This window comes from Perca flavescens, chromosome 22, assembly GCF_004354835.1.
Source record: "Perca flavescens isolate YP-PL-M2 chromosome 22, PFLA_1.0, whole genome shotgun sequence".
Taxonomy (NCBI): Eukaryota; Metazoa; Chordata; class Actinopteri; order Perciformes; family Percidae; genus Perca; species Perca flavescens.
Genome location: NC_041352.1, coordinates 21,109,242 through 21,135,153, shown reverse-complemented (window position 1 = coordinate 21,135,153; position 25,912 = coordinate 21,109,242). Strand labels below are relative to the sequence as shown.

The following is a 25,912-nucleotide window of genomic DNA, read 5'->3' as shown; positions in this document are numbered from 1 at the left end:
ACAGGGATTGCGGATGCTCCTTTCCTCAGGGAACCCTCTGCAGATCTGGAGGAGACAGACTCCGGCTCCACCTTTCCTCTGTCCTTCCGGTCCTCCACTGCAGGGGAGTCCAGATCGATACCTGACAGGGAAGACTGCAACAGAGACAGTGATGGTCTTATTTATTCAGTGCAAAGAATGTGGCTTTTTGAAGTACTGATATCAGAAATATGTAATTTAAATACAGTCATAATCCATTAGAACTGCTCCATCCACTTCACATTGCTCAAAAACACAACACAAGGTGCATAATATGCTATAAATACTCAATATACTGGACTAATATAATGGACACCAGATAATTATGTACGGTACAGTACGTGTAGTATGTGTATGTGGCTGTGTCCCAGTTTCATACTACATACTACAAACTATACAGTTTGTACTACATACTCATTTTCATAGTATACTGTTTTTAGCGATTTGAATACAAAACATTAAAGAACTTTCAATCCAACTTTGAAATTAAACTTTTACATACATATATATATATATATATATATATATATATATATATATATATATATATATATATATATGTATTTATATTTTTTTTTGCAGCGGTTTTCACCAGCATTGACACTTTGTTTCAGGGCTGAAAATAAATCATTTAAGTTGTTTATCAAGCACAAATGCGAGGTCATTTGTTGTTTCTGGCTTCACAAATTTGAGGGTTTGCTGCTCATCTCAATTTAATATTACAATATATTGAAATCTTTATGTTTATCGACAATTAGTCAGACAGAGAATACAATTTCAAGACTACAACCTTCATAGCAAAAGCAAATTTAAAGCCCCATTCTGGGCTCTGTGAATTTTATATTTACGTACAAGTTACGTACTTTAGTACAATTTTGAGGTACCTGTACTTTGATTGTGTATTTCCAATTTTATGCTACTTACACTTCTACTCCACTATATTTCAGATTATTATATATTATAGACAATATTGTACTTTACATTTTTTTGATAACTTAAGTTACATTGCAGATATGGATAAAGATAAAACTTAAAAAATTCACAAACTCCCCAAGAGGACATAAAGTAATTAAAATTAGCTCCATCTTCACAGCTGCAACATTAAAGTGAAGAACACATTAATGCATCAATTATTCTAATCTAATAATATAATATACATTATTCTGAAATGGGGTATTCTGCATGACGAGTCCTTTTATATTTTGATGTTAATACTTTTGTACTTTTTAAAGCAGGACTTTTACTTGAAATAGACTATTTCTATACAGTGGTACTGCTACTTTAACTTTAGTAAAGGATCTGATTACTTCTTCCACTACTGATTGTGATACAATAATAATAATAACTTTTTACAATAGTGTACATCCAGTAAAAAAAAATCCAGTATTTCCTTCATGATGGGTGACTATGAACACACTCACGGGTGTGATGATCTGTGAGCGAGGCCGGCGGTCGCTGACTCTGGGCCGTGTCGCCGTCGGATGACTCAGCTTCTCTGTTGACGGCACCACCGCGTCGAGGTCCACATCTGCACAAATGCACATTAGAAACACAAACATACCTGATCATCAACAGCTAAAGTTCCACAGGATGATACAGAGAGGAGAGAGAGAGAGAGAGAGAGAGAGAGAGCGAGAGAGAGCGCTCTGACAGTTACTGAGGTACCATGTCTTGATCTCATTGGGCGATGCTCCTGTCAGTCAAACTCACCAGTGTCATGTGGGGCAGAATCTGGTGTCGAAGCCCCGCCCTCAGACTTTGGGCTTTCACACCTGAGCATGTAAACCATACAACAACATTAGGCTGTATATGCTCAGGAGTATATGGGATTTTTTTACCGTATAAGTGTGTGTGTGTGTGTGTGTGTGTGTGTGTGTGTGTGTGTGTGTGTGTGTGTGTGTGTGTGTGTGTGTGTTTACTGACGCTAGAGTGGGTGGTCTCTCAGGACGCCGTGGGGGTTGGGAGGAAGAGGAGGTGCTTGTCTTTGGGTGGAGGGGTTTCTTAGGAATGATAGATGGGATAGAGGGCTTGGGGATGTCTCCAACCTTCATCTCTTCACCTACACACAAACAAAATCATACAAAAACACACAACAAAACAGACATAGTGTACAACATGAATACAGACCTGTAGAGGTGAACGTGTGACTCAAACACTCACACACAGACAAGGTAAAATAAAGGTAGGAGTATACGTGATGAAGGTAAAGGAACTAAATCTGACCCAAGAGGACTAAAACTAAGCAAAAGAAAGTTGTTGGAGAAAAAAAACAGAAGAAGAGGAAGAAGAAGAAGAAGAAGAAGAAGAATAAGAAAGGTTGGGAGTCGCCCAATGCTGCAAGAGTGGGAAGGGAAAAACAATACAAGACACAAAGAAAAAAATTGGAGGGCGACAGAGACCAGAACAGGATCAGAAGGATGAGGTCGAAGTGGTGGCAGTAGGATTGTTATGTAGCTTGTTTTTAGTTTATGAGTACGCATGAGATATAATCTTATTGAGAAATTATTTATTTGATGAAAAACTGCCGAAACATTTAGGAGATTGTAATTCCACCCGAATGGGGGGATTTTAGACTTGTTTAAAAGAAAATAAAGTGAAATATACTTCTTGGAGTTAGGATTATATTGTTAAGTACAGTATTTGTACTCACTACTTTTATTTGAACTCCACTACATTTCAGAGGGAAATATTGTACTTTTTTGCTCCAGTATGTTTATCTGACAGCTGTAGTAACTAGTCACTAGTGTATTAAAACATAAAAGATAAACTAATAAAATAGCGTCTACTAGTTTCAGATGTTGTGTGGTGAGTTGTTCAATCAGAGAGGGATTTCCCCATTTAAATAACTGTGTCCAAACTGAGGCCAAATTATTAATATTTCACAAAAAGCAAATGGAGAAAAAGTTCCCCAAAAGAACCAAAACTAATTTGTGTATGCGAACAGCTTCTTTCCTCTCCCATTAATTATCTCACGACTCCTCCGATTTATCTTGTGGCCCTGACCCTTAGTTGGAGAACCATTGGATTAAACAGACTAACTTTATATAAAATAGTTAAACTAGCTCTACCTCGACCAGCTACAATAGTTACATGCTACATATACACTGATGCATCAATATTAACAATCGAATGTCATATATGTGCACAATAATCGCCTAAATCAAATTGTAAGATGGTCAAATAAGCTGACTGGTGAGTCCCAGCTGCACCCCACTTCCCTGTATACTAAACAACTACAGCGGATAGCTATGGCCATCTTAGAAGATAGCCTATACCCTTTGAATAGGGAATTCCAGTATCTGCCCTCTGGACGGAGGCTACTAGTTCCTGGTTGTACAGTTTTGTCCCAGCAGCAATCACTCTGTTAAACAAACTGTAGAATTACTTGCACACAACGCACAAGCACCTTGGTCATGTACGGTATTAGCTGTAGAATTTCTGCATATAACTGCACAAGTCAAAGTGGTCATGTACTGTTTTTCATCCATGTTCTACTGTCTGTTCTATGTTTTAATGTTTTGTGTGTTGCATGTTATGTGGTGGTCTACAAAGTTTTAAGGATGTCCTGCCTCTTAGACTATAAACCTAGTTTATCTACGGTTACCAATAAAGTAACCTGAACCTGAACCTGATGATCATATACGTATAAGTCAAAAGTATATTTAGCTGAATATGGAGTGCTTCTGCCACCACAGCCTACTAAATCTCTGAAAAGCAAGCAACTCCTGACTACCTGGGGTCAAATATTGTGTGCGTAGCCTGTGTCCTGTTTATTCTATTTGTATTGTAGTAATACGATATAATGATACAACTCTGGAAGCTTGGGTTTCGCACAAGTTGGCGCCGGCATTCGTCAAGATCAAAACCACAGTGCCCAAAGCCTCCTGTTACACAAAGGAATGAAGTTGATGGCATTTTTTTCAATCAAAGCTTTCTTCCTCTGCTTTACAACGGAGGACAAACATGCAGCAAGGGATTTTCCTACTGCTTCTGTTTCAATAGAAGCCTGCTGCATGTTTGGCTCCCTTTATGAAGGGGAAAAAATTGCCCTTTTTATTCTGTAAAGCTATCCAGCCAATCAAATGCTGTATTAGTAATAATAAGCATGTTAGTTAGTGATCCGTCCATCCAAAGTGGTCTAGACTGTACCTCGATCCTGGTCTCTCTGTGGCAGATGTTCAGGCCGCTCAGGTGGAACCTTCTTGACCTCCGACTTTCTCTCTACAAGTCAGAGTTTTTACAGGTTTCTGTTTCTCGCTCTTTGTCTCTCAGAACGTAGACAATACAAGAGAGGAAAGGAAATAAGATGTTACTGTACCTGTGCTGTGTTTAACACCTGGTGCACTGGGAGGAGGCGGTTTCCTCGGTCTCTGGAAACACACACACGGAAACATACAGAAACATTACAAAAACACTTTGAGAACGCATCACGTCTTCGAGACTTTCTAGGCTTCTAATATCACGGTAACCAGACGTTTATGCATGTGTGCCAAAGTTACCTCTTTCTCCACTTCTAGCAGCTTGACAAAGTTATCTGGGAAGACACCTTGCCTTCCCCCGATCTCCCCCTTCCACCAGCCTGCATCGGCACACTCCTGGGAAAAAGACAGCAACGTGTTTGGTCTGAACTACACTTCAAATGCTTGCTGCGTGTATTTAATGTGCACCTGGATCAGGCAGGCAAATGTTTCATACCTGCACAAACAAATCAAACTGACCAAATGGTGCAGGAATCAAAGCAGACACACCCACATATACAGTACGAAGAAATACACACACACACACACACACACACACACACACACACACACACACACACGCACACACCTTGGTGATAATGTTGATGATTTCGCCCTCTTTGAGTGACAGCTCATCTTCATTTTGTGCTTCATATGGAAAGAGGACTTTACATTGCTCCCGCCCTGCCAATCAAATTCACGATAAAGTCAAGAAAAAGAAAACTCAACAGCTGAGAAACAAGACATGAAAGGAGGTTTTCACCAACAATCGAAGGTACGACATGCACAACATGGATTTGCTTTGAGAGGGATGTTTTGAAACCCATTTTCACTGAAAAATACCAGATTATTTAGAAAAAAGCAGATCATATAAATTATTTTGACCATAGCTTGTTAAATGCAATACTTCTCGCGTCCAACTCCCAAAACTTGGATGTTGGAGCTTTCCACAAGCACCTGAACACATCATCAAGGAAATGTTTTTCTTTTTCTTTTTTGAGAGGACAGCTGAAGACATGAAAGGGGAAAATGACATGCAGCGAAGGGCCGCAGGTCAGAGTTGAACCCTGGCCCGCTGCGTCGAGGAGTGAACCTCCATACTGTATATGGGCGCCTGTTCTACCAACTGAGCTATCTGGGCACCCAAGGAAGCATTTTCCAATTGTTGACTTGGCAGGACTACATTACAATACTGTGACAAAGGAAAGGAAAGGAAAGGAAAATGCTTGCAATAAAGGTAGGAAGTGATCTAATAACTGTGGTATGCTTTGGAAAATGGTCGAATGTTTACAAGTTTCTTCATCAGACTGCTTATTTTTACTCTTTTAAAATTCTCTTTAAAACAGTAAAGCTGTTAACTTCTCACCTCTGGCTTTGCCGTCAGGTTCAGTCTTCATGGTTTCCGAGGCAACGCTTGCTGCTTTCGCCTCGTTTAGCTGAGTGGAGGACAGAGGGAAGAGAACCTTACATTTTACACACATCCTCAAATGCACTTACTGTACATCTACAGCAGTTTTTTTGGTGTAACCACTGTCTCGGTTTGGGACTTCCTGTGCTTCTCAGGTTGCGTTTCGCCGACGTCTCTAGAGAATATACCGTGACCTAGTTTGATTCAGCTGTGGTTGGCTTGATAGTGGCAGCAGAGTTTACTCACTAGTATTGGAACAAAGAAACTGACATCTCTGCATCGCATGTAATGGATTCCTCCCTAATAATTGCATGTTTTAAAAACTGCTGTTTCATACATTAGATAAATTCAAAATGTCCAGCTATTGAAATTTCCATTGTGGAACTAATTCAACCTAACATTATTGCTTATGTTTGGCCAGTAATTAGAACAAACAAAATTGCCACTTTTATAGGTAAGTATAACCCTGATTTGTGACTCTCATGCACTACCATTACATTTGAAATTTGTCATTAACATGACAAAAATACAGATGAAGAGGAATTATTGAATCTCTGTGTGGCTCTTTGAGCTAACAATGACAGTGCTAACATGCTGATGTTTAGGAGGTATATTGTTTACTACATTCACCATCTTAGTTTAGCGTATTAGCATGCTAATATTTGCTAATAAGCACTTAACTAAAGTACAGCTGGAGGTACTTTGGTGGTAAACCAAAATATTGGACTTAGTATAAGAGAGAACTTTATTCATCTGGAAGGAAGTTGTGTAGAAATTGCATGCAAAGTAGGAAGGAGTGCAAATATAAAATATCAATAAATAGATATCCAAAATATACATGAATCCTAAAATATAAAAAAAAAAGGTCAAGGGTAAGTTGGTCATATCTGAAATACATCAACTAATCTCTTTTGACCCAACTGTGTTGGTAGATGAATAGTTGAAGGAGCACCAAAGACATTGCAAAATCATCCTGAGGGGGAACATGAATGTCTGAACCAAATGTATGGCAATCCAAAACATTTTGAGACATCTCACTTAAAACCAAAAATGTCAACCTCATCTGAGCACAAGAGGAAAAGTCAGGGGATCACCCACATAACTTGGAGTCATCCTCCGGTGATGATAAATGTCTGTTCAAAATGTCATGGCAATCCATCCAATTGTTGTTGAGTTGGTAGCTGGAACTCTCAACCCAAGTGGTAAACCAACACACCAACTAACATTTCCATTCCTACAGTAGTGCTGCTAGCATGACTTAAAATCACATATTGCCAATTAAAACAACCGAACTAGCAAAACAGAATCGTGTCAAAATTAATCCATTTCACAAATAAAAAATACCTGTTTTTGCCTTAAACAAGGTCTCTGTCTTAAGGTCTTAAAGCTTGCTAAATTAAATCAGAATTTTTGCACAGAGTTGGGTGTGTGAATGCCTTCCTTCAAATGAAAGTGTAAAAAAATTTCAAAAAAATGATACACTGAGAGACAAAAATAAACAATGACACTGAAATAATCACTTTTCTCCAGTGAACAGCACTGTCCCACAGCTTCAATCTAACCAGCTAATTAGAGAAGATGGCATCGGATTTAGAAAACCACCGAGCTGACTTCACGATGAAGTGTGTGTGTGTGTGTGTGTGTGTGTGTGTGTGTGTGTGTGTGTGTGTGTGTGTGTGTATGGTGTAGGTTGTTAAAGGAGCCGTTGTTTTCTGGCTGGAGTGGATCCCTCGACAGTGTTTGTGGAACCAGGGTGGCTCTTCCACAGGAAAATACACACACAGACACACACACACACACACACACACACACAAGACCCAGTCTGTCCCGAACACACACATAGCTCTGTTCTGCTCAGGCCGAGAGAAAAAAAACAAAAAAAAACACACCACCTCCCCCGCCAGCTTCTCTCCTCTCTCTACACCCTTCCCTTTCTCCCCCTCCCTCTCTAATGAGACCCATGTGGTACCACAAGCATTGATACATCATTACAAGATCACAGAGACGTTTCCATGTCCAATCATCACATTTCTTTGGTTCTCTTGTAGGCAACAGGGATTGACCAATAACATTACCAACACGACTATTTTTGGAAGGACTCAGACGGTTAGGCATTTAAAACTTTCACCTAGTTTAGTTTCAAAAAGGAAAGGGAACTATTTTTTTTATTTAGTGCAGAAACTTGACACAAACCTACAGCTGCATGTACTGACATCCGTCATTGTAAACCAAAGTGTAACCAGAGGCAGGAAATTCAAATTCAGTGAGTTGTCTAACGTTACTCAACTGTAGGTTTCACAAGGAAAGTGTGTTAACAAATATTATCGAGCTCGAGATAAGGTATGATGTATGGCCTGGTGTGTTCAAGTGAGTCCATTTGAACATCACGTTAATGTGTTACTTATGACTTTGTAAGTGAAAGTTTTTTTTATGACATGCTATAAAGTATCGAGTCTATGCAAGACCCAAATTAAACAAAATATGCTAACATGGGGGCAACAAAACAAACCTGTAAACACAAAATCAACAGTTTTTACGGTGGATATGTTAGCAAACAGTTACACTTTGTCTGGCTGCCATTTAGTGCTGAGCAGGTGAAGTACAATTGCACGCATTAACGAAACAAGGCGGATGAGAATGAACCTTAAAGGTCCAGTGTGTAACGTGTTTAGTTGTTCATTCTCAAAATCTGTGTTGCCCGTTCAGAAACCTGTCCTTTTTCATGAATATTTACCACCACCATCAATTCCAAGTATTCCTATTGGCTTGAAATGTTACATTTGCATTTGGATGAACTGGGGTAGACGCTCCATATTCATGCGCCATTTTGAAATACGTTAGCCGGTAAGGGACATACAGGATAAACTGCTCCCCCTTTCGCGTTTTCGCTGTCACATGATAAACTCACAGGTGCTGCTAATGCTGCTAATGGGTATTGTAGCTTCCCGGCCCCCGCCAAGTTTGAAGAAGGAAACATGGAGGACCACACATATTCAAAATCCAAATTTCAGAAACAGGAGTCTTCTTCTCCCAGAAAAAGAAAAAGGATATTGAAAAAGAGTAAGAGACCGGTGTCATCAGAAAAAAAGAGTGAAGAATACCGTAGCTGTAATACGTTCTTTGAACTGCGTGGCGCGAGAGAGTTAATTGCAATATATGATCTCAACGCTAGATGGGAGAAATTCCCACACATTGGACCTTTAGCAGTAAAGTTAAAGGCCTTGAAACCAAAACAATGAGCTTAAAAAAAACACGAAAATACTCTTTAGAGCTGAAGAGAGGGGTGATCATTATTTGGATTTGTCACTCTGAGCAACCCCATTCACATTTTTCACAGTCAATTCATCCATTGATATTAAAAACTTCATTTATTAGAGAAGCTTTAACTTTTCTGCTCCTTTCTTGTATCCAGAATGGCATTAAATAGCATAACGCTATATTTTCTTACATTCTGCAAAGTATAGACAGTATACACTATGACACTGCTTCTTGTACCATCACCTTGTTCTCTATTAATATTAAATTAACAACACCAAACAGTTGCTTTTTTCTGACTGACTGACTTGACAATTAACCCTTGGAAGATGTTCGGGTCTATGGGACCCGTTTTCAATGTTTGCTAAAAGAAAAATTATGCTATTTATTATTTCTTCTAACTCAAATTACAAACTTATTGGCCTTGGCTCATTTTCTGTGAAGAATATGACAAATAACTTATTTTCAATGACTGCACACGGTACACCCCCCACTCCCCCCCCTACACATAACTATTACATATGAGGTATTCGGGTCTACTGGACCAGAGTGTAATAATTGTGTGATAATTGTAGGTGCTATGAAACTTAACTGTGTCCTCCTCCTAACTGGGCCTGCTGTGTGTGTGTGTGTGTGTGTGTGTGTGTGTGTGTGTGTGTGTGTGTGTGTGTGTGTGTGTGTGTGTCAATTCAATTCAATTCAATTTTATTTATGGTATCAAATCATAACAAGAGTTATCTCGAGACACTTAGTAGATAGAGTAGGTCTAGATCACACTCTATAGTTTACAAAGCCCCAACAATTACAGTAATTCCCCGAAGAGCAAGCATTAGCAGTGGTTGTTGCGACAGTGGCGAGTAAAAACTCCCTTTTAGGAAGAAACCTCTGACAGACCCAGGCTCTTGGGCGGTGTCTGACGATGCCGGTTAGGGGTGTGATGAACAGTGGAAATAATAGTCCTAATAAAGATAATGGAACAGTGACTACAAATGGTAGTCGTAGTAGTTCATGTCATAGCAGGGCACTGCAGGGCACTGCAGGGCATTACAGGATGTAGCGTGGCACAGCAGAGCATAGCTCTCTCTCTGTGCGTCTCTGTGTGTGTCTATGCGTCTGTATGTGTGCGTGTCTGAGTGTAGGTGTCTGTGTGTAGGAATGTTGTCTTTCTGCACCTGCTATTCCCACACATAGTTACAAAATGTCAAGCACTTCCACCTGTTCTGATTAAGTTCTAAGAAATAAGCACCAATAATGATCAAAAAAGCTATTATTTTACCTTTTTTATAATTGAATTTCCTTGTTTCCTCACAAAAAACAAAAATGATCATATGATCATAAATGTGATCTCACAGGGGTAAATGGCAAATATGAACCAGAAATTATGTATATATCATTGGTAATTGAGCTAAAGTAAACATCTGTTAAGTATTTTTACATACATTTTTTATGGCTGTAATGATTTAAAAGCCTAGTAATGTGGTGGGTCCACCAGACCCGGGAACATCGGCTGTGTAACAAAAATATGAACACCACACAAGGGTTAAGTGCAGCCCTCCATTGCTCTGCCTACTGTCAGAAATTGAATTTTTCTTTTAGTTAAATAAATCCACAACAGTTTCCTATAAAAACATATTTTGAATTGCCCAATAACTCAAACCAGAGGGTGACTTTATGAGGAAAGTGATGATATCTCTCTTGAAGGGCTGAGAGAAGAAGATGAAATATATAAACATCCCACAACATCAATGAATACAAAGACAAAGACTTTTCAACAGAACAGATGCCGCTACCGAGGCTGATAAATGACATACTGGATCAGTCTACTGGTATGATTCAAGTTACTTCCTGTCAAAAGCCGCCTCAAAAACTAGCAAAGACATGACTAAAACTTGGACAGTTTATGACTTTATTCATTTTTTTCAGTATGTCTTTATAGAAATTCTTTATTTTGTCCGACCACAAAATAAGCCTGAAGGATGACCCTGCCTTAGGGATCCACTGCTCCTCCCAAACTTTACACTATGGACTTTTGTTTGACATTGAAGACTCAGCTGATCACAAGGCTGTGAATGAGTGTCTTTGACTCACCGCAAAAAAAAAATACAAAAAAAAATCTGGGGAAAACACTGAAAGACTTCCCCGTCTGGCTCCCCGACTGGCACACAAATAATCCAAATTGTAATTATCAGCTAGTAGAATAAAATAAAATGTACTCTTGCAAACAACATCACTACGTGCAATAATACTGTAGTTTAATTATAAAGTTGACGTGGCTTCGCAATGACTCAGCCCCCCCGCCAGCACGTCCCAGATAGAGACGCCCTCCTATCACCTCCTCCAGAGCCTCATTAGAGCAGAGAGACTCTCACCATAAAGCAACATAACAACCTCCCGCTCAGCAGGACCGGCTGACAAACATCCTTGACACAAACACACACACACACACACTTTATGTCTGCAGGAGCTACAGGGCGACCAATATGGGCTTTTAAAAGCCTTTTCACGTACAAGTTTTTGATGTCTTTACTCGCTTAATTTATTTAGTTTATCTATCCTATGTCTCTCAATTTCTTCATCCATTAGCCTCAGTGCCGTTTAGCTACTTAGGAGGTGACATGAGAGTTTCAGATTCGGTGTAGTTGGTGAGGTTAGCTGATACATCACGCAGAAAGCAGGTGTCTATAAAGGTTTCTTATTTAGATTACAAAATAAAGCCCCCAAAAAAACACTAAATACTTTTTCATGACAAATATATGAAAAAGTATTTAGTGGTCACCCTCAAAACTGTGTTTTTGGCAGGGTGAGACTTGGTTCATATAACTCTTCTTAGAAACCGAGCCTTTTTAATTTGTTCCTTTATTTTGTAATCTATACAACCTTACAGAAACCTGTTTTTCTGCATGCTATAACTGTTAGTTTCCTCCACCGACTATACCAAACATTCCGAGTAACTTAACAGCACTGAGGCTAAACCACGCCACTTGAAATGCTGCTTAATTTGAAACATGCACATTAAGTAGACCGCAAAGCTGAAGATAAGAGAAGAAACAGAGACAAAGGATTAAAATTTAAAAAATCAACTAGATGAAGAAAACAAGAGAAGAACAGAAAGAGAGAAAACTTGACCTTACCGTTCTCTCCTCTGGTTCCAGTTAAACACACACACACACGGAGCTTTGCTACATCAGCGCCGGCAGCAGCAGGAGCAGCAGGAGCTAGTGTGTGTGAATATGTAAACCTCAGTAAAAACTGTACAACCTGCCCTCCCCTCTCTCTCTCTCTCTCTCTCTCTCTCTATCTCTCTCTCTCTCTGTCTCTCTCTGCCCTGTGGAGTGCTCACTTCCACTTTGCTTGTCAAATCCCAGGATATGTGTGTGTGTGTGTGTGTCAACATAAAACCACATCCTGTGCTGTGAAACTTAAAACAGAGGAAGAGGAGGAGCCAAGGCTAGGACTTCCTTTACTCATTTCATACAATACAATGATCACAGTATAAAAAAATGTGTGTGTGTGTGTGTGTGTGTGTGTGTGTGTGTGTGTGTGTGTGTGTGTGTGTGTGTGTGTGTGTGTGTCACCTTGTCCACCTCTGAGTCCACATCAATAGAGCGGGGTCTGAGCCTGAAGGGCTGGTCTTTGAAGATGTCACCAAAGCCAAACCCTCGGACCTGAAAGGAGGTGAGGTGACACACGGTGAAACACCAACATTTAACGCCATATATCAAGAAATACTTCACCAAAAATCTGTGGTTTGACTGTCAACATTGACCCCTGCGGGGCCTGGAAGTTTGCAGAGGGATTCTTGGGTGGCAGCGGCTGTAGTCAGCAGTTTCAGTGGATTTAAATGGAAGTTGAGTCCCCATTACTGCAGCATAATCCACTTCTCCCCTGTCTATCTGTGTGCTTTTATTGTTCCCAAAATATGTCTGAACACGCATTTGTCCCCAGCTCTGATAGCAGTTAGCTGCACTGTCGACCAACACAAGCTGTGAATTTAGCCATATTTTGAGTCTAATACTTAAGACTGAATTGGCATTATTTTTCACCAGTGACATTATGTTATCCCGTTTCTTGTTGGATTCTTGTCGATTTTGATTTGTTTTGCCCTAACCAATCAGGAGCGTGAGACTTAGCAGGTAGCGGAAGCAAAAAACACTGATCAAAATAAATATATCCGTTTAAGAGTTGTTTAAGGTGCTCTAAGCGATGTCACGTGCTTTTTAGGCTACAACATTTTTTTGTACATAACAGCAAACATCTCCTCACTATCCGCTAGCTGCCTGTCCCCTGAACACACTGTAAAAAACGCGGTCTCTGTAGACAGCCCAGACTCCACGAACGGCAACAAAAACAAACTGCGCCAACCTGGGGCCTGTTCCAGGAAGGAGGTTTAACAAACTGCTGTTTGAGTTGATTTACCCTGAGATGGGAAACTCTGAGTTTTCGGTTCCAGAACAGCTGATTTGAGTTGGTTCAGTCAACTCAGAGTAGGTTCACTCAGGGTTACGCGCGTGCACAACCGCTATAAAAAGGCAGCATGACTGGAGCCATGATTCTACAATTCACAATGGCAACAACCACAAACAAACGGGTCGGCGGAAATACTCATGCGCACAAACAGCGAGTTTGAACATGCATTTCGTTAAAAAAAGCAAGACTGCTGCTGCAAAAGAGAGAGAATTGGTGTGGCAGAAAATTGCTGCTCGAGTCAATGCGTAAGCATTAACAGTGTATTCATTTCATATTTAATCACAGTTAACTTATAATATTACTGGTGAAAACTGGCATAGTATTACACCTATAATTTCATTTAGGTGCAATCCTAATTCCTAACCCCAATGTATTTCTTTTGAATGGCTCTCACTGGTTTGTGTCCAGGGAACACTACAAAAATGTTTAAAAAAACGTTTCAGAGTGAGTCACACTTTTCTGACGGCTCTGCATACAGTGGCTTTACTATTACAGTATGATCCGCTACACTGTTATAAAGAAAACTGCCGTTTGCAAAAAACGTAATACGACACAAAGAATCTGCTTGGATGTTAAAGCCTGTCCACGATGGTGGATGTTAGTGATATGAGGACGGATAAGGTATCTACATATCTAATGGACTGTGATAAAAAATACCTCTCAAATCGGTTATGTGGAAATGAAAATACATCTATAGCCGGGAAACAATCATCTCCCGACGTACAACTCTCTGTGAATTAATACAGCTTTTTCTTCAACGGGATCGTCGACAAAAGGACATGACATGTTTGAGAAAAAAACTTTTTATAGTCTGCGTAACGTAAACCAATACGTTTTTTTTAGTGATGTAGATAACAAACAGCATTAAAATGCGCCAAATACAGACTGAATGAATGAATGAGGAAATTAGACAGGGAGGAGACTGAGAGAAACTCAAGGTTTTTTTCTCAGTTTCTCTCAGTCTCCTCCCTGTCAGAGGGAGAAACTCAAGGTTTTTTTCTCTCGAGGTTTCTTGAAGAAAACCTGCTCCTAACCAGGTTAGGTTCACAGGCTCAGTTACCATAGTAACTGACTCTGAGGTTAAGTTACCTCACTTTCTGAAACGGAAAACCCAGAGTTTCCCTCATCTCAGGATTAACCAACTCAGAGTTTTCACTAAACCTGCTTTCTGGAACGGGCCTCTGCACCACATAACATAACAAACAGTGTTCCAGCCAACAACCGACAAGAAGGATTTGGTTGTGGGGGCTGGGGGGTTAGTGACAGAAGGGAGGGGGAGGGGACGGGATGAGGAGGAGGGAGGGGCGAGCTTGTTTGACAATACTTCAAACGTCACCCAACATCGCTTAGAGCACCTTTAAAGTTGTTGATGTAGCTAATTCGCTAGCTAATGTAGGAAGATGACATCTACATTCTAAAATCTGCCTACTAAGCTCTGATTGGTCGACTTCTTCTCCAACCAGCAGAAATCATTGACATATATATAATGGACCAATAGACCCTGTTGCTCTGGACGGAGACCAGTGAAGGCTATTAGAGGCACTTTTCCGGTGATCTCTTGCTTTACTGCGCAGCCTCCAACTGACAGAGACAACGTAAATGTGACGTGAGCAACGTGTCTGAAAGTTGTAAGTCTTCTGGTAGCTGTGCCAAGAGAAATCTCAATCATTTTCAATCTTACAGAGACGGAGAGTGTAGGTATATGTAAGGAGATAACATAAGCACAGGCTAATTATTGCTAACTAACATGCTAGTTAACATTAGTAATTAAACCTAAACAGCTAATGTAAGTCGAAACTGCCTGCAAGCTTCTCCTGTACTATACGGTAATTCCTCTACTGTGCGACAGTAAGTCACTTGGTTATGACACAATCGTTAGCCTATTTTTACAAAAACGTCTGCTACAGAGCCATAACGTGAGGTACAAGGTAATGGAGCCTTTTATACATTGTCGTGTTTCTTTAGAAATAAACAATGGACAAATAGAGTCTTTAAACGCTTCAGATGTAAAGTTATTCACAGTCAAGTGATGTAAAAAAAAAATGTCGGTCAGTGGAATGCTAACAGGAGGTGATACCTTTGTAGCAACAAAATGGCGCCATCGGAGGTTCGAGTTCTGAAGTGAAGCTTACCCCCTTGGCAGAAATAGCCACCAGTGAACAAATCTGAGACGTGGGCAGCCATACAATGGTTTGCTCAACCCACTCTATACCAACACACGCTGTTTACTCAGTATTTTCTTAATACTTATTCAGCTGTTTCCCTTTGTTACACGCAACTATATTAACTGTACTTACAAATGTAAACAAGACATGCAGAAGGTATGTATTGAGACATATTTAAACAAAATTTGTATTTGGAAAAGTACTGAGCATACGGACGGATAGTGGAGAGTGCAATATGCTGCACAGCTGCAGGAGTGGGATGAGTTATCTATGGACATTTCAATATTTCTATTGTCACTGTAAAACTAAGACGCTGTTGTAACTGCTATGAATCCAAGCTGACGACATCTGCTGTTTTCCACCATTCAAGGCTACAAGTCTTTGATATAGAAGTTCAGGATTTTAAATGAATTCTGAAATTTTGGCAATTATAGCTGTAAGCACATATGTCCTTGGTGAAAAATGATTGGTAGTCTGTCTCCCACCAGAAAGTAGTTTTGTTTTTCAGTTTTGTGCTTCCAACTAAATCGGACCTTGTTACTCACAGTGTATGCTACAGGGAAGAAGAAGAAAAAAAATGTGTAGACCTAAACGAGTTTCAGATGTTGGGCAGGATAATTCTTATCTAATGATGGTCCTAAGACCAGATAGAGTGTCCTTTCATTGTTGACACAAAATGCAGTGCAAAGTAAAGTCTAAAGTCAAAAGATTTGAATTCAATTTTATTTATAGTATCAAATTATAAGAGTGATCTCAAGACACTATACAGATAGAGTAGGTCTAGACCACACTCAACAATATTTGTTTCCCCTTTTTTGGGGGGGGCATTTCTGCCTTTATTTGATAGGAAAGCTGAGATATGAAAGAGAAGAGAGAGGGGGGGAAAACATGCAGTAAAACCATCACATACCATCAATGATGTCATTGATTACCTTCTTGGGCTGAATTTCTCCTGAGCCCGTTTCTGACCGACTGTCGCCTCCATCACTTTCACTGCCTGGGCTGTCCTTACCTATACACACAGAATAGAAAATGCATATTAGCTTCAGCATTCCTGCTAAGGTACAGTACATTAAGTAGAATCATTTTCAATTTTCAATTCATATAGCAAACAGAGCCAGTTGCTTATGTTTTTTTTGGGGGGGGGGGTTTATGCCTTCCCACCATCTCATTGGATGACACTCACTGGTGCGGGAGCTGCGCAGCTCCTCCTGCGAGGTGTTTAAGGAGGATGTTTCCGACTCCGTCTGGATAACTTTGGTGAAATTGGAGGGAAACATTCCACTCTTCCCATTTAGAAATCCCTCCCACCAGCCCTCCTCTACCTGAACGAACACACACACACAAGTTACACACACACACACAAGTTATACACACAAGTTACACACAGTTACACACAGAGAAACCAGACAAAGATTTACACATATACCTACATGTACACTGATTTTCCAAAGAGTTGTGTTTATGTTCTGGTTTAAGGTTAATTTTCTGTTAATCAACTAATAGATTAATTGATTAATTATTTCATCTCTTATCTTAAATAAGGGTTATTAAAGAATTATGACAAATATATAAACCTATCAGTTTGAAAAAGTCTGTTTCTAAATTACAACAAACAAATCTTTGTCTTCTTTTATCAAATAGTTGTGCTCAATTCATCAACATCAACATATCTTATTATAAAACAAGTGATAAATGTGTGTTAAAAAGACATCAGCTTGTGTGTTTTAGGTAGGCCGATTTCTGCCAACTGGCCTTTCTAATGGTTATTATGATTATGATGAAATGCTCCATTATGAGTCCAGTGAAGTGTAATCAGTCTTACCTCTGCTATGATCTCAATGACATCTCCTATTTTCAACTCTAGCTCATCTTCATGCTGAGGCACGTAGCTGAACGCCGCTTTACACCTCCGCTTACGGATTTGCTCTACTGCGCGTGCGCACGCACGCACACACACACACACACACACACACACACACACACACACACACACACACACACACACACACACAAACAAACATGTTTTAGCTTTACATGTGACATAATTGGCTCCTGCACTTATCCATAATCCATGACTTGATCCATGACATGGACTTGATCCATGAGTGAGCAGGTGTTTACTGACTTAATAAAAGCCCTCATGGCTGAAGACTGACACACCAACCTTTGACCTTTCCGTTAGCAAACAGTCTTACTAACAATCTCCGACCCCAAACACTTCCCATTGGCCTTGCAGTTGTTTGTCTTACACTCATTAGCCTGCTCATTAAACTTGACACATTCTACACCAGCTGGGGCATTAAGCTGTAGCCCTGCGACTCCTTTTTCTGTCCACAAGGTGTCACTCCTCCTCATGTTAAATGGAAGGGTGTGTATGCGGCATATAGGCAGTGGTGGAGGAAGCATTAAGATCCTTATTAAAAAAATGTAAAAGTACTAATATATCATTGTTAAAATGCTTCATTACAAGTAAAAGTCTGGCACTGAAAATGATCCTTGAGTAAAAGTATTTAAGTATAATCAGGAAAATGTTCTCAAAGTATTACAAGTTAAAGTACTCAATGCAGAAACTGTGACAGTTACACTATTAAAAGTCTTATTTAATTAACTAGTCGGCTAATTTAAAAGCCGACTATTTAAAATTTAAAATGCTCATTAAAGTTTCCCAGGTTACTATCTGACTAAAACCCAAAGATATACAGTTACACATACTGTATAATGAAGATATTTTATAAAAACAGAAAGAAGAAGTAAATCTTCACATTTGAGAAACAGGAACCAGGAAATATTCGTCATTTTACATGAAAAATAACGATTATCAAAATAATTACCAATTTATTTTCAGTCAATCAACTAATCGTTTCAGCTATTTGTGCATGTTCACATTTTTCTGTGATCAAAAATCTTAATTTGTAAAGTAACAAAAGATGTCAAATGATTGTGGATTTCGAATATACAATATTTCCCTCTGAGATGTATTGGAGTAGAAGCATAAAGTGACATAAAAAGTAGTAGAAGTACCTTCAGTTGATAATTAAGTACTTGAGTAGATGTACTAAGTTACATTCCACCCATGCATATGTGTGTATAATGAGTGTGTGTACGATGAATGCTTGACCCGAATCCTTTTTCACACTAATAGGATCTATGTTTGAGACTTAGACCTGCCGAATGAATAACCTGTATGAATGTGTGTGTGTGTGTGTGTGTGTGTGTGTGTGTGTGTGTGTGTGTGTGTGTGTGTGTCTGCATGTGTGTGCGTAGCACCTTTCTTGCCCGATCGCATGCTGGGGTCAGACACAGGGCTGGCCCTTCCATTGGAAAGGTCAGGTCTGATCATGTTTGCCTGCCCTCCATCCCTCTTTGCCTCTTTCTTTATCTCCTACAAAGAGAGAGGAACAGGAGATGATTAGAGCAGGAAGACGAAGAAGAGGTGAGGAAGGATGGTGGGAAAGATGAAAAAAAAAGGTAGCTTCCTTTTGTATACAACAAATGCAAATAACGTCTGTCAAACTGAATCTCTGTTTATGAGCCACCCAGCTCTGCTCTGCACTGTGCTGCAGCAACCCAGGTGACCCTCACTGTTTACCTGCAGACCACCAGCCAGAGCTCATACAGCTGGGACAAACACGGACACACAAACCACCTTCTCCTATACTGCTGCAACCTTTCCCTCTCCGTCCACATGACTTTCACTTGCACGAAGCATCACAAGACAGCATGCGAAACTGATCAAGAGAACTGGAGTGAGACGGACAAACAAATACTGAGTGACAGAAGAATCAACAAGCGAGCAGATGGAGTTACAACAGGGAGACGTTCTCACACACACACACACACACACACACACACAAGAACTAGACATGGCGGTTCACATCCCCGCACCACATTCATCATGACACTGTTTCATAAGCCATGGCCCTGTGGCGAACGCAGCTCAGTCAAGCATACTGATATACTGACTCACACAACCTAACCCCTCACACACACACGCTGCTTGTGTATGACCTGGTGTGGCGTGGAAGCCTCGATGAGCCTCTAAGATCCCAAAATGTCAACAAGCAAAGACGTTTCCTAGACAACAGCAGAGGCTAAGAGACATTTTCGGAGCTACAAGGTTTGGGGACTGGACAAGACGCCAAAGCAACAATGATTTTTGTGTTTAAAAATGCAAACAAATGTGGCATTCAACAGGGAAGAGATCCACATTCTCTGTATGGTGGGACAGGGCCAATTCAATTCTGACACGTGGTGTGTGTGTGTGTGTGTGTGTGTGTGTGTGTGTGTGTGTGTGTGTGTGTGTGTGTGTGTGTGTGTGTGTGTGTGTGTGTGTGTGTGTGTGTCTGTGTGTGTGTGCACCCAGGAAGTTCCAACAGGAAATGAGGGATTGAAATGTTAAAGGATATAAATTGTCCTCTAAACCACAACATGTGAACACATTACCACAGAGAAAAGTGATTCGCCAACATAACATTTCTTGCCTTTCTCCTCTCTATAAACATATATAACTCTATTTATATATATATATATATATTTTTTTTTTTGTATTACTTTGAACAAAGCCAGGCTAACGGTTTTTCGCTGCATCCAGTCTTTATGCTAAGCTAAGCTAACCATCTCCTGGCTGTAGCTTCACATTTAGTGTACAGATATGAGAATGGTATTGATCTTCTCATCTTATTCTTGGCGAGAAAAACAATAATGGTGTTTCATGTATGGTCAGTTTATTTGAGCGTTTTCACTGAAACAATGAGAGCTGCGAGACTGAACCAAAACAGTAAAGTTAAAAAAAAAAAAATAAATAGAGAGAGGTGGTAAAACGGGCAGATTTCTGTCCACTGAGGTCAGGTCAGTCACACCGTTGTCTTTCCATGACATTTTGTGCATTTGTTAAGTAGGTTAATGCAGTGTTAATGTAGAACCAGGAAAGAATACATTGATTCTGCAGACATAATGCAGATGGACTCTAGCCCTAACTCTGCATGCCTTTGTGTACTGCAAAAACAGATATAGAGACATACATATTCATTCAGAAACTCACATGCACAGAAAAAAAAAAAAAAGCCAACCCACGCAAAAACCCACAGTGGCCATTTGCTAGCCTTCAGTTTCCCTTGTTTTATGAGTGGAATAGCAGAGGCGGTGTTTACTAGCTGTTCGGCTTTCTGCCTAATGAAAAGAAATGGAACATCAATTCTGAAATCCATTTGTTGTAATAATGCTGCTTTTTTAATTAATATATTTTTAAGTATGGAACCAGAGATATAATGAGACATAATGACTGCATGGTTTTGCAAAACAAATCAAGGACAAAGCTAACTGTACTGTTCTTGGAGGCCTTTGTTACTACTTGGATAGCATTCATGCTCTACTGCAATTCCTCCGGTGGGGATACGGAGGTACCCGAGAGTTAAAGGAAACCCAGCTGAAAAGAGGAGAGGAAGACAACGTGATTCATCATATCTGAACAGGAAACACCTGCATAATATACACTGCAGTGTTGGTTGTTTTTGTCTGTGAAATGTGTAAAATCCTGACAGTAAGCATGTAGTTAACTTAGCACTGCATTAATGCTAAACACCCCTTTGTGCATCCCCCCTCACCAGACCTCTGACCCTTTCTCAAAGTTACAGATAATGCAAAAAAATGCAGTGTAGCAGCGGACATCCACTGTGTGAGCGACACAAAAGAAGCTGTAACTCTGAAACAGAGAGAGCTTCGCTTGTAATAAAGAAACGCAGAGTAAAAATGACGCAAAATTTGATTTCTCTTCTTTTCATAAACCTCGTTGTTGTTGCGCAACTCTATTCACTGGTCAATCTGACACAGAAAGAAAGCTTTCACGCAAGTTGAAAATTTTTATATATAAAGACATTTTAACATACAGTGAGCCATTTTGGTTGAGTTAGAGCAAAGACAATAGATTGGAAACAGAAAATTTATCTGCAGCCATTTTGATAATTGATTACCAAAAATGGCAAATAATTCCCAGTTCCATCCTCTTAAGTGTGCAGATTTGCTGCTTCTCTCTGATTTCTTTTTAACATATTTAACGCGTGTTTATGTGTGACTGAATATCATTGGGTTTTAGTCGGACAAGGCAAGACATTTGTAGACGTTACCTTGTAGTACAATGAGCATTTAGTACATGTATTTTATAGACTAAGCAATTAGTCATTTAAATAACTTTAAATGTATGGTTATGGTCAACTAGGAGCCACCCATTTCTATTATAACAGTGGTTAAGTTGCACTATCAAATTAAAAGATCGTCAACTTTATCATTCTTTCTGCTGAAGTTTGCAACTTTTCAGACATCCACAGTGACTTTACTTATTAAAAGTGACTACCAGGCAAATCCAGCTGCTCTTCTGCACCATGAATAACAATGTTTAGCATTTTATGTCAAATGAGAGCATGTGCTTCCAATTTGCCACACCTGCTTGTCTAATCCACAGGTCATATGATTACAGCACTTCCCATAAACATGCTGATAACGGCTCCGGGCTTTGACAAATACACATTTTTGCACACAACGCATTTTCGGTGAGCCAGAATTGGTAGCTTTGCCGTCTTGTGATATTCGTAACATCAGTGGCTCTGCTAAATTAAACATCCAGTCTGCAGTTAGCAGTTTGTAAACCTGAGCCGTCCCTCAAATAACAACTCTGAGTGGTTTCAAGTTTGGAAACAAAACAACTTTCAAACAGTTTTTTACTGAATAATCACCTTAATAATCTTAGTGGGTGCCGGTTGTTAGCCATAACTACACCAGAGGGAGGTTGTTTGCATACCATCACTTCCTCTCCCCTTTTCAACCTGTCTGTCCACATCCCCCCACTTCCTACACCCACACAGACAGACAGGCAGACACACACACACACACACACACACACACACACACACACACACACACAGCAAAGCTTAATGTCACTGATTCCCATAACTGCAGTCTTGTGACAGACTAGTCTGGTATGACTGCATTATCTCACACACACACACACACACACACACATACACGCACGCACGCACACACACACAGCCAGTGGGACTTCATAGGCCCATTGTCCAGCTCCCTGACAGTGAATTTGAGCTGTGACAATCAGTCAGCACAAATATAGCCTGGCTGCACGGCAAACAACCTGACAAAGACTGACTTCTTTGGCACTATCAAAATGTGAACGCTCTCTGTGCTTGGCTTATAGCACTTCTACTTCCCCTCATGGTACCGTGAACAAGCTACTTCCCTCTTCTCATTACCGCAACCACATTGTTTCACTATGCATACCAGAAGCTGAGTCTTGACCCTCACACCTACATGTCTAATTTACTTTGAGACACCAGCAAACTGGTACAAAATAGGAAATTTTGCCCTGATGTCCCACAGATACTTACTCACCCAGGGACATATTACAGTTTTTTACAATCACTTTGGCACTAATTTCAGAACTCTAGACACAAAACTCACAACCAATGATCAAAATGCACATTTTTCAAAACTCTAACACTTTTTAATTGCTTGGATACAATACACATAAACCTAAGATCATTTGTTCAATATGACATAACTTAACATCAAAGTACTACTATTTCAAAAAGCAATTCACACATTACATTTCAGATGATTGCCTATTCATTTCATTACAATGATCTAACTATCAATTGATAGAACTGCTCAACATGATAAGTAACTGTTGCATTACTCTTAATGCATAGTTGTACGGAAACAGACAAACAATATTCCATGTTTAGATCATGAAAGTTTCAAGATAACGAGATTCATTGTCACCATTTAGAGTGGAGCATGAACCAATTAGACTAAATAATCTGTAGGGGTGGGAATCACCAGAGGCCTCACGATACAATATCATCACGATACTTATGTATCTATATATATATACTGCAATGTATTACCTTTTTTTCCAACTTCAATTTTTTCCTAATTTCAAATGATGTCCCCAAAGGAAAATTTTGTCAGCATCTGTTTTATCTAAAAAGATACATTTTTCTGTCTGTTCATCTCACTTAAATTGTATTGCTGCAAAATGGGATTGTCAAGCAGGACAGACTGACCAACACATATATCATAAAAGATCGATACTTGGCATCTGTGTATCGATACAGTATTGCTACGAAAAATATCGCGATACTATGCTGTAGCGATTTTTTCCCCCACCCCTAATGATCTGTGGATGTCATATTTCATCATCATTCTTTACTGTAATGTACTACTGTTTACTGTATCTGACACTGTTTCTATGGTCCCATGTACCACCTTCAAGACTATTTACTGTATTGACAGTACTGCACTGTATAGATGCAGGCCCTTGGAATTGCTGGTCCAACTGTGCCAACTCGTTACTGATGATATATATATATATATATTAGGGCTGTCAATCGATTAAAAAAAATTTGCTGTAATTAATCACGATTAATCGCTTTTTTTAAATTGAGACTGAAGCTTATAATAATGGATATTTAAATGCTAAATCACTTAACTTTGCAAATATGAAGAAAAAAACAAACAAGGAAAGGTTCTGCTAAGTTCAGAATGTTTAATATCTTTCAGAACAACAGCAGCAACAATTTGGCTTATTTAGTCCTGCTGAAGGCTGCTGAAACGGCTACAAACTGTCTGACTTGAGAGCAGATTTTTGTCACCGTCCCCGGCTGCTGTCGCCTGCTCTCGTCTACTTTACAGGCGAGGCGCAGAGTTCAGTCGGCGGCAGGGCAGTCGGGACTCACCCGGAAATGGCGAGCAGGATGAGGTGACTAGAGTCTCTCAAAATCTGACGAAAATCTTCTAAACTGACCTTTGTTGATCTGAAATGAAGACAGATTCAGCAACTGCACGGCCTATTTCTCGCTTAAAATGTTTTCAGAAACATGTTTCAGTGAACTATTTTAGTACAATATGAGATCGTATTCTGAACGGCCGCCATGACAGTCTGGCATTGGATTTCCGGAGAAAACAAACCCATGTGACGCGTTCGTCCAATCAGCTGCCTCAATTTCAATCGACTTACCTCGATACTGTAAATAAAGGGTAAATACAGCAAATAACTATATATATATTTATATATATACATATCTATATATATTATATACTCTTACCACATTGCTCTGTAGTATTCTTTCTACTACTGCAGTACTTTACAGTTTTTTACAATCCCTTTGGCACTAATTTCAGAACCTTGACGTAATTTTTCAAAACTCTAGACACAAAACTCATAACCAATGATCAAAATGCACATTTTTCAATTGCTTGGATACAATACACATAAACCTAAGCTCATTTGTTCATTTAACAAAGATCACCTGTTCAATATGACACAACTTAACATCAAAGTACTACTATTTCAAAAAGCAACTCACACATTACATTTCAGATGATTGTCTGTTCATTTCATTATAATCATCTAACTATCAATTGATACAACTGCTCAAAATGATAAGTATCTGTTGCATTACTCTTAATGCATAGTTGTACGGAAACAGACAAACAATATACCACGTGTAGATCATAAAAGTTTCAAGATAACGAGATTCATTGTCACCAATTAGCGTGGAGCATGAACCAATTAAACTACATTATCTATGGATGTAATATTTCATCATCATTCTTTACTGTAATGTACTACTGTTTATCAGACACTGCTTCTATGACCTTTGAGACTATTTACAGTATTGGCAGTACTGCACTGTATGCATGCAGGCCCTTGGAATTGCTTGTCCAATTCTGCCACCTCGTTACTGATGATTGAGATATATACTTTATATATATACTGTATATATACATATACATATACACTCGTACCACATTGTTCGCCATGCCCGAAGGTTTTTTTCAAGATGTTTGGCTAATTGCAATGTAGATGAGAACCTGTGGCCAAATCCACAAGACAGAGTTGATGACGATGTAGCATACCGTAATCACTCATTTGTTTTGCTTTTTAAATTACAAGCAAGTTGAGGAACACAGCATTTGATGTTCTACAGTACTGTATTTTTCTTTTCTATTTTGTAGCTGATTATTTTGCTTTGATTCAAATAAACCTATGTTGTGATTGTACTGTATTCCTTTTCATCAATACATTTTGTTCAATGATTCCACTGTGTCTGTAGTACTCTCTCTACTACTGCAGTACTTTTACAGGGATGTAGTTACATGTAGTACCATAATGAAACATGTATCACCTATTTTGTACTACAATATTTAATGACTGTAAGAATAATGACACAGTGAAACTATGGGTAGCTTGTGTGTTGGTGATCTAAAGTAACGTTTCAATGGTATTTCACAGTCAATTAGTTTTTTGAACCAATGATTGTGCAAGTGGAATATTTCTTTAAAGATAT

At 39.4% G+C, this 25,912-nt stretch overlaps 1 protein-coding gene across 2 annotated transcripts in view; it reads right to left on the bottom strand.

Annotated features, from left to right (window-relative positions):
• sh3kbp1 (SH3-domain kinase binding protein 1) overlaps positions 1-25,912 on the bottom strand; it is a 39,631-nt gene that overhangs the window by 2,238 nt on the left and 11,481 nt on the right. Inside the window, exons 3-16 of one of the 2 annotated variants that reach the window (XM_028570031.1) lie at positions 18,822-18,936; positions 17,377-17,483; positions 16,738-16,876; positions 16,484-16,563; positions 12,495-12,584; positions 5,623-5,692; positions 4,846-4,940; positions 4,518-4,613; positions 4,337-4,388; positions 4,168-4,239; positions 1,942-2,077; positions 1,729-1,790; positions 1,440-1,546; positions 3-134 (exon numbers count right to left, since the gene is read on the bottom strand). In XM_028570031.1, the coding sequence (XP_028425832.1) occupies positions 3-134; positions 1,440-1,546; positions 1,729-1,790; positions 1,942-2,077; positions 4,168-4,239; positions 4,337-4,388; positions 4,518-4,613; positions 4,846-4,940; positions 5,623-5,692; positions 12,495-12,584; positions 16,484-16,563; positions 16,738-16,876; positions 17,377-17,483; positions 18,822-18,936 (1,353 nt within the window). The remainder of the gene's footprint in view (positions 1-2; positions 135-1,439; positions 1,547-1,728; positions 1,791-1,941; positions 2,078-4,167; positions 4,240-4,336; positions 4,389-4,517; positions 4,614-4,845; positions 4,941-5,622; positions 5,693-12,494; positions 12,585-16,483; positions 16,564-16,737; positions 16,877-17,376; positions 17,484-18,821; positions 18,937-25,912) is intronic. The other variant, XM_028570032.1, reaches the window with a different exon arrangement.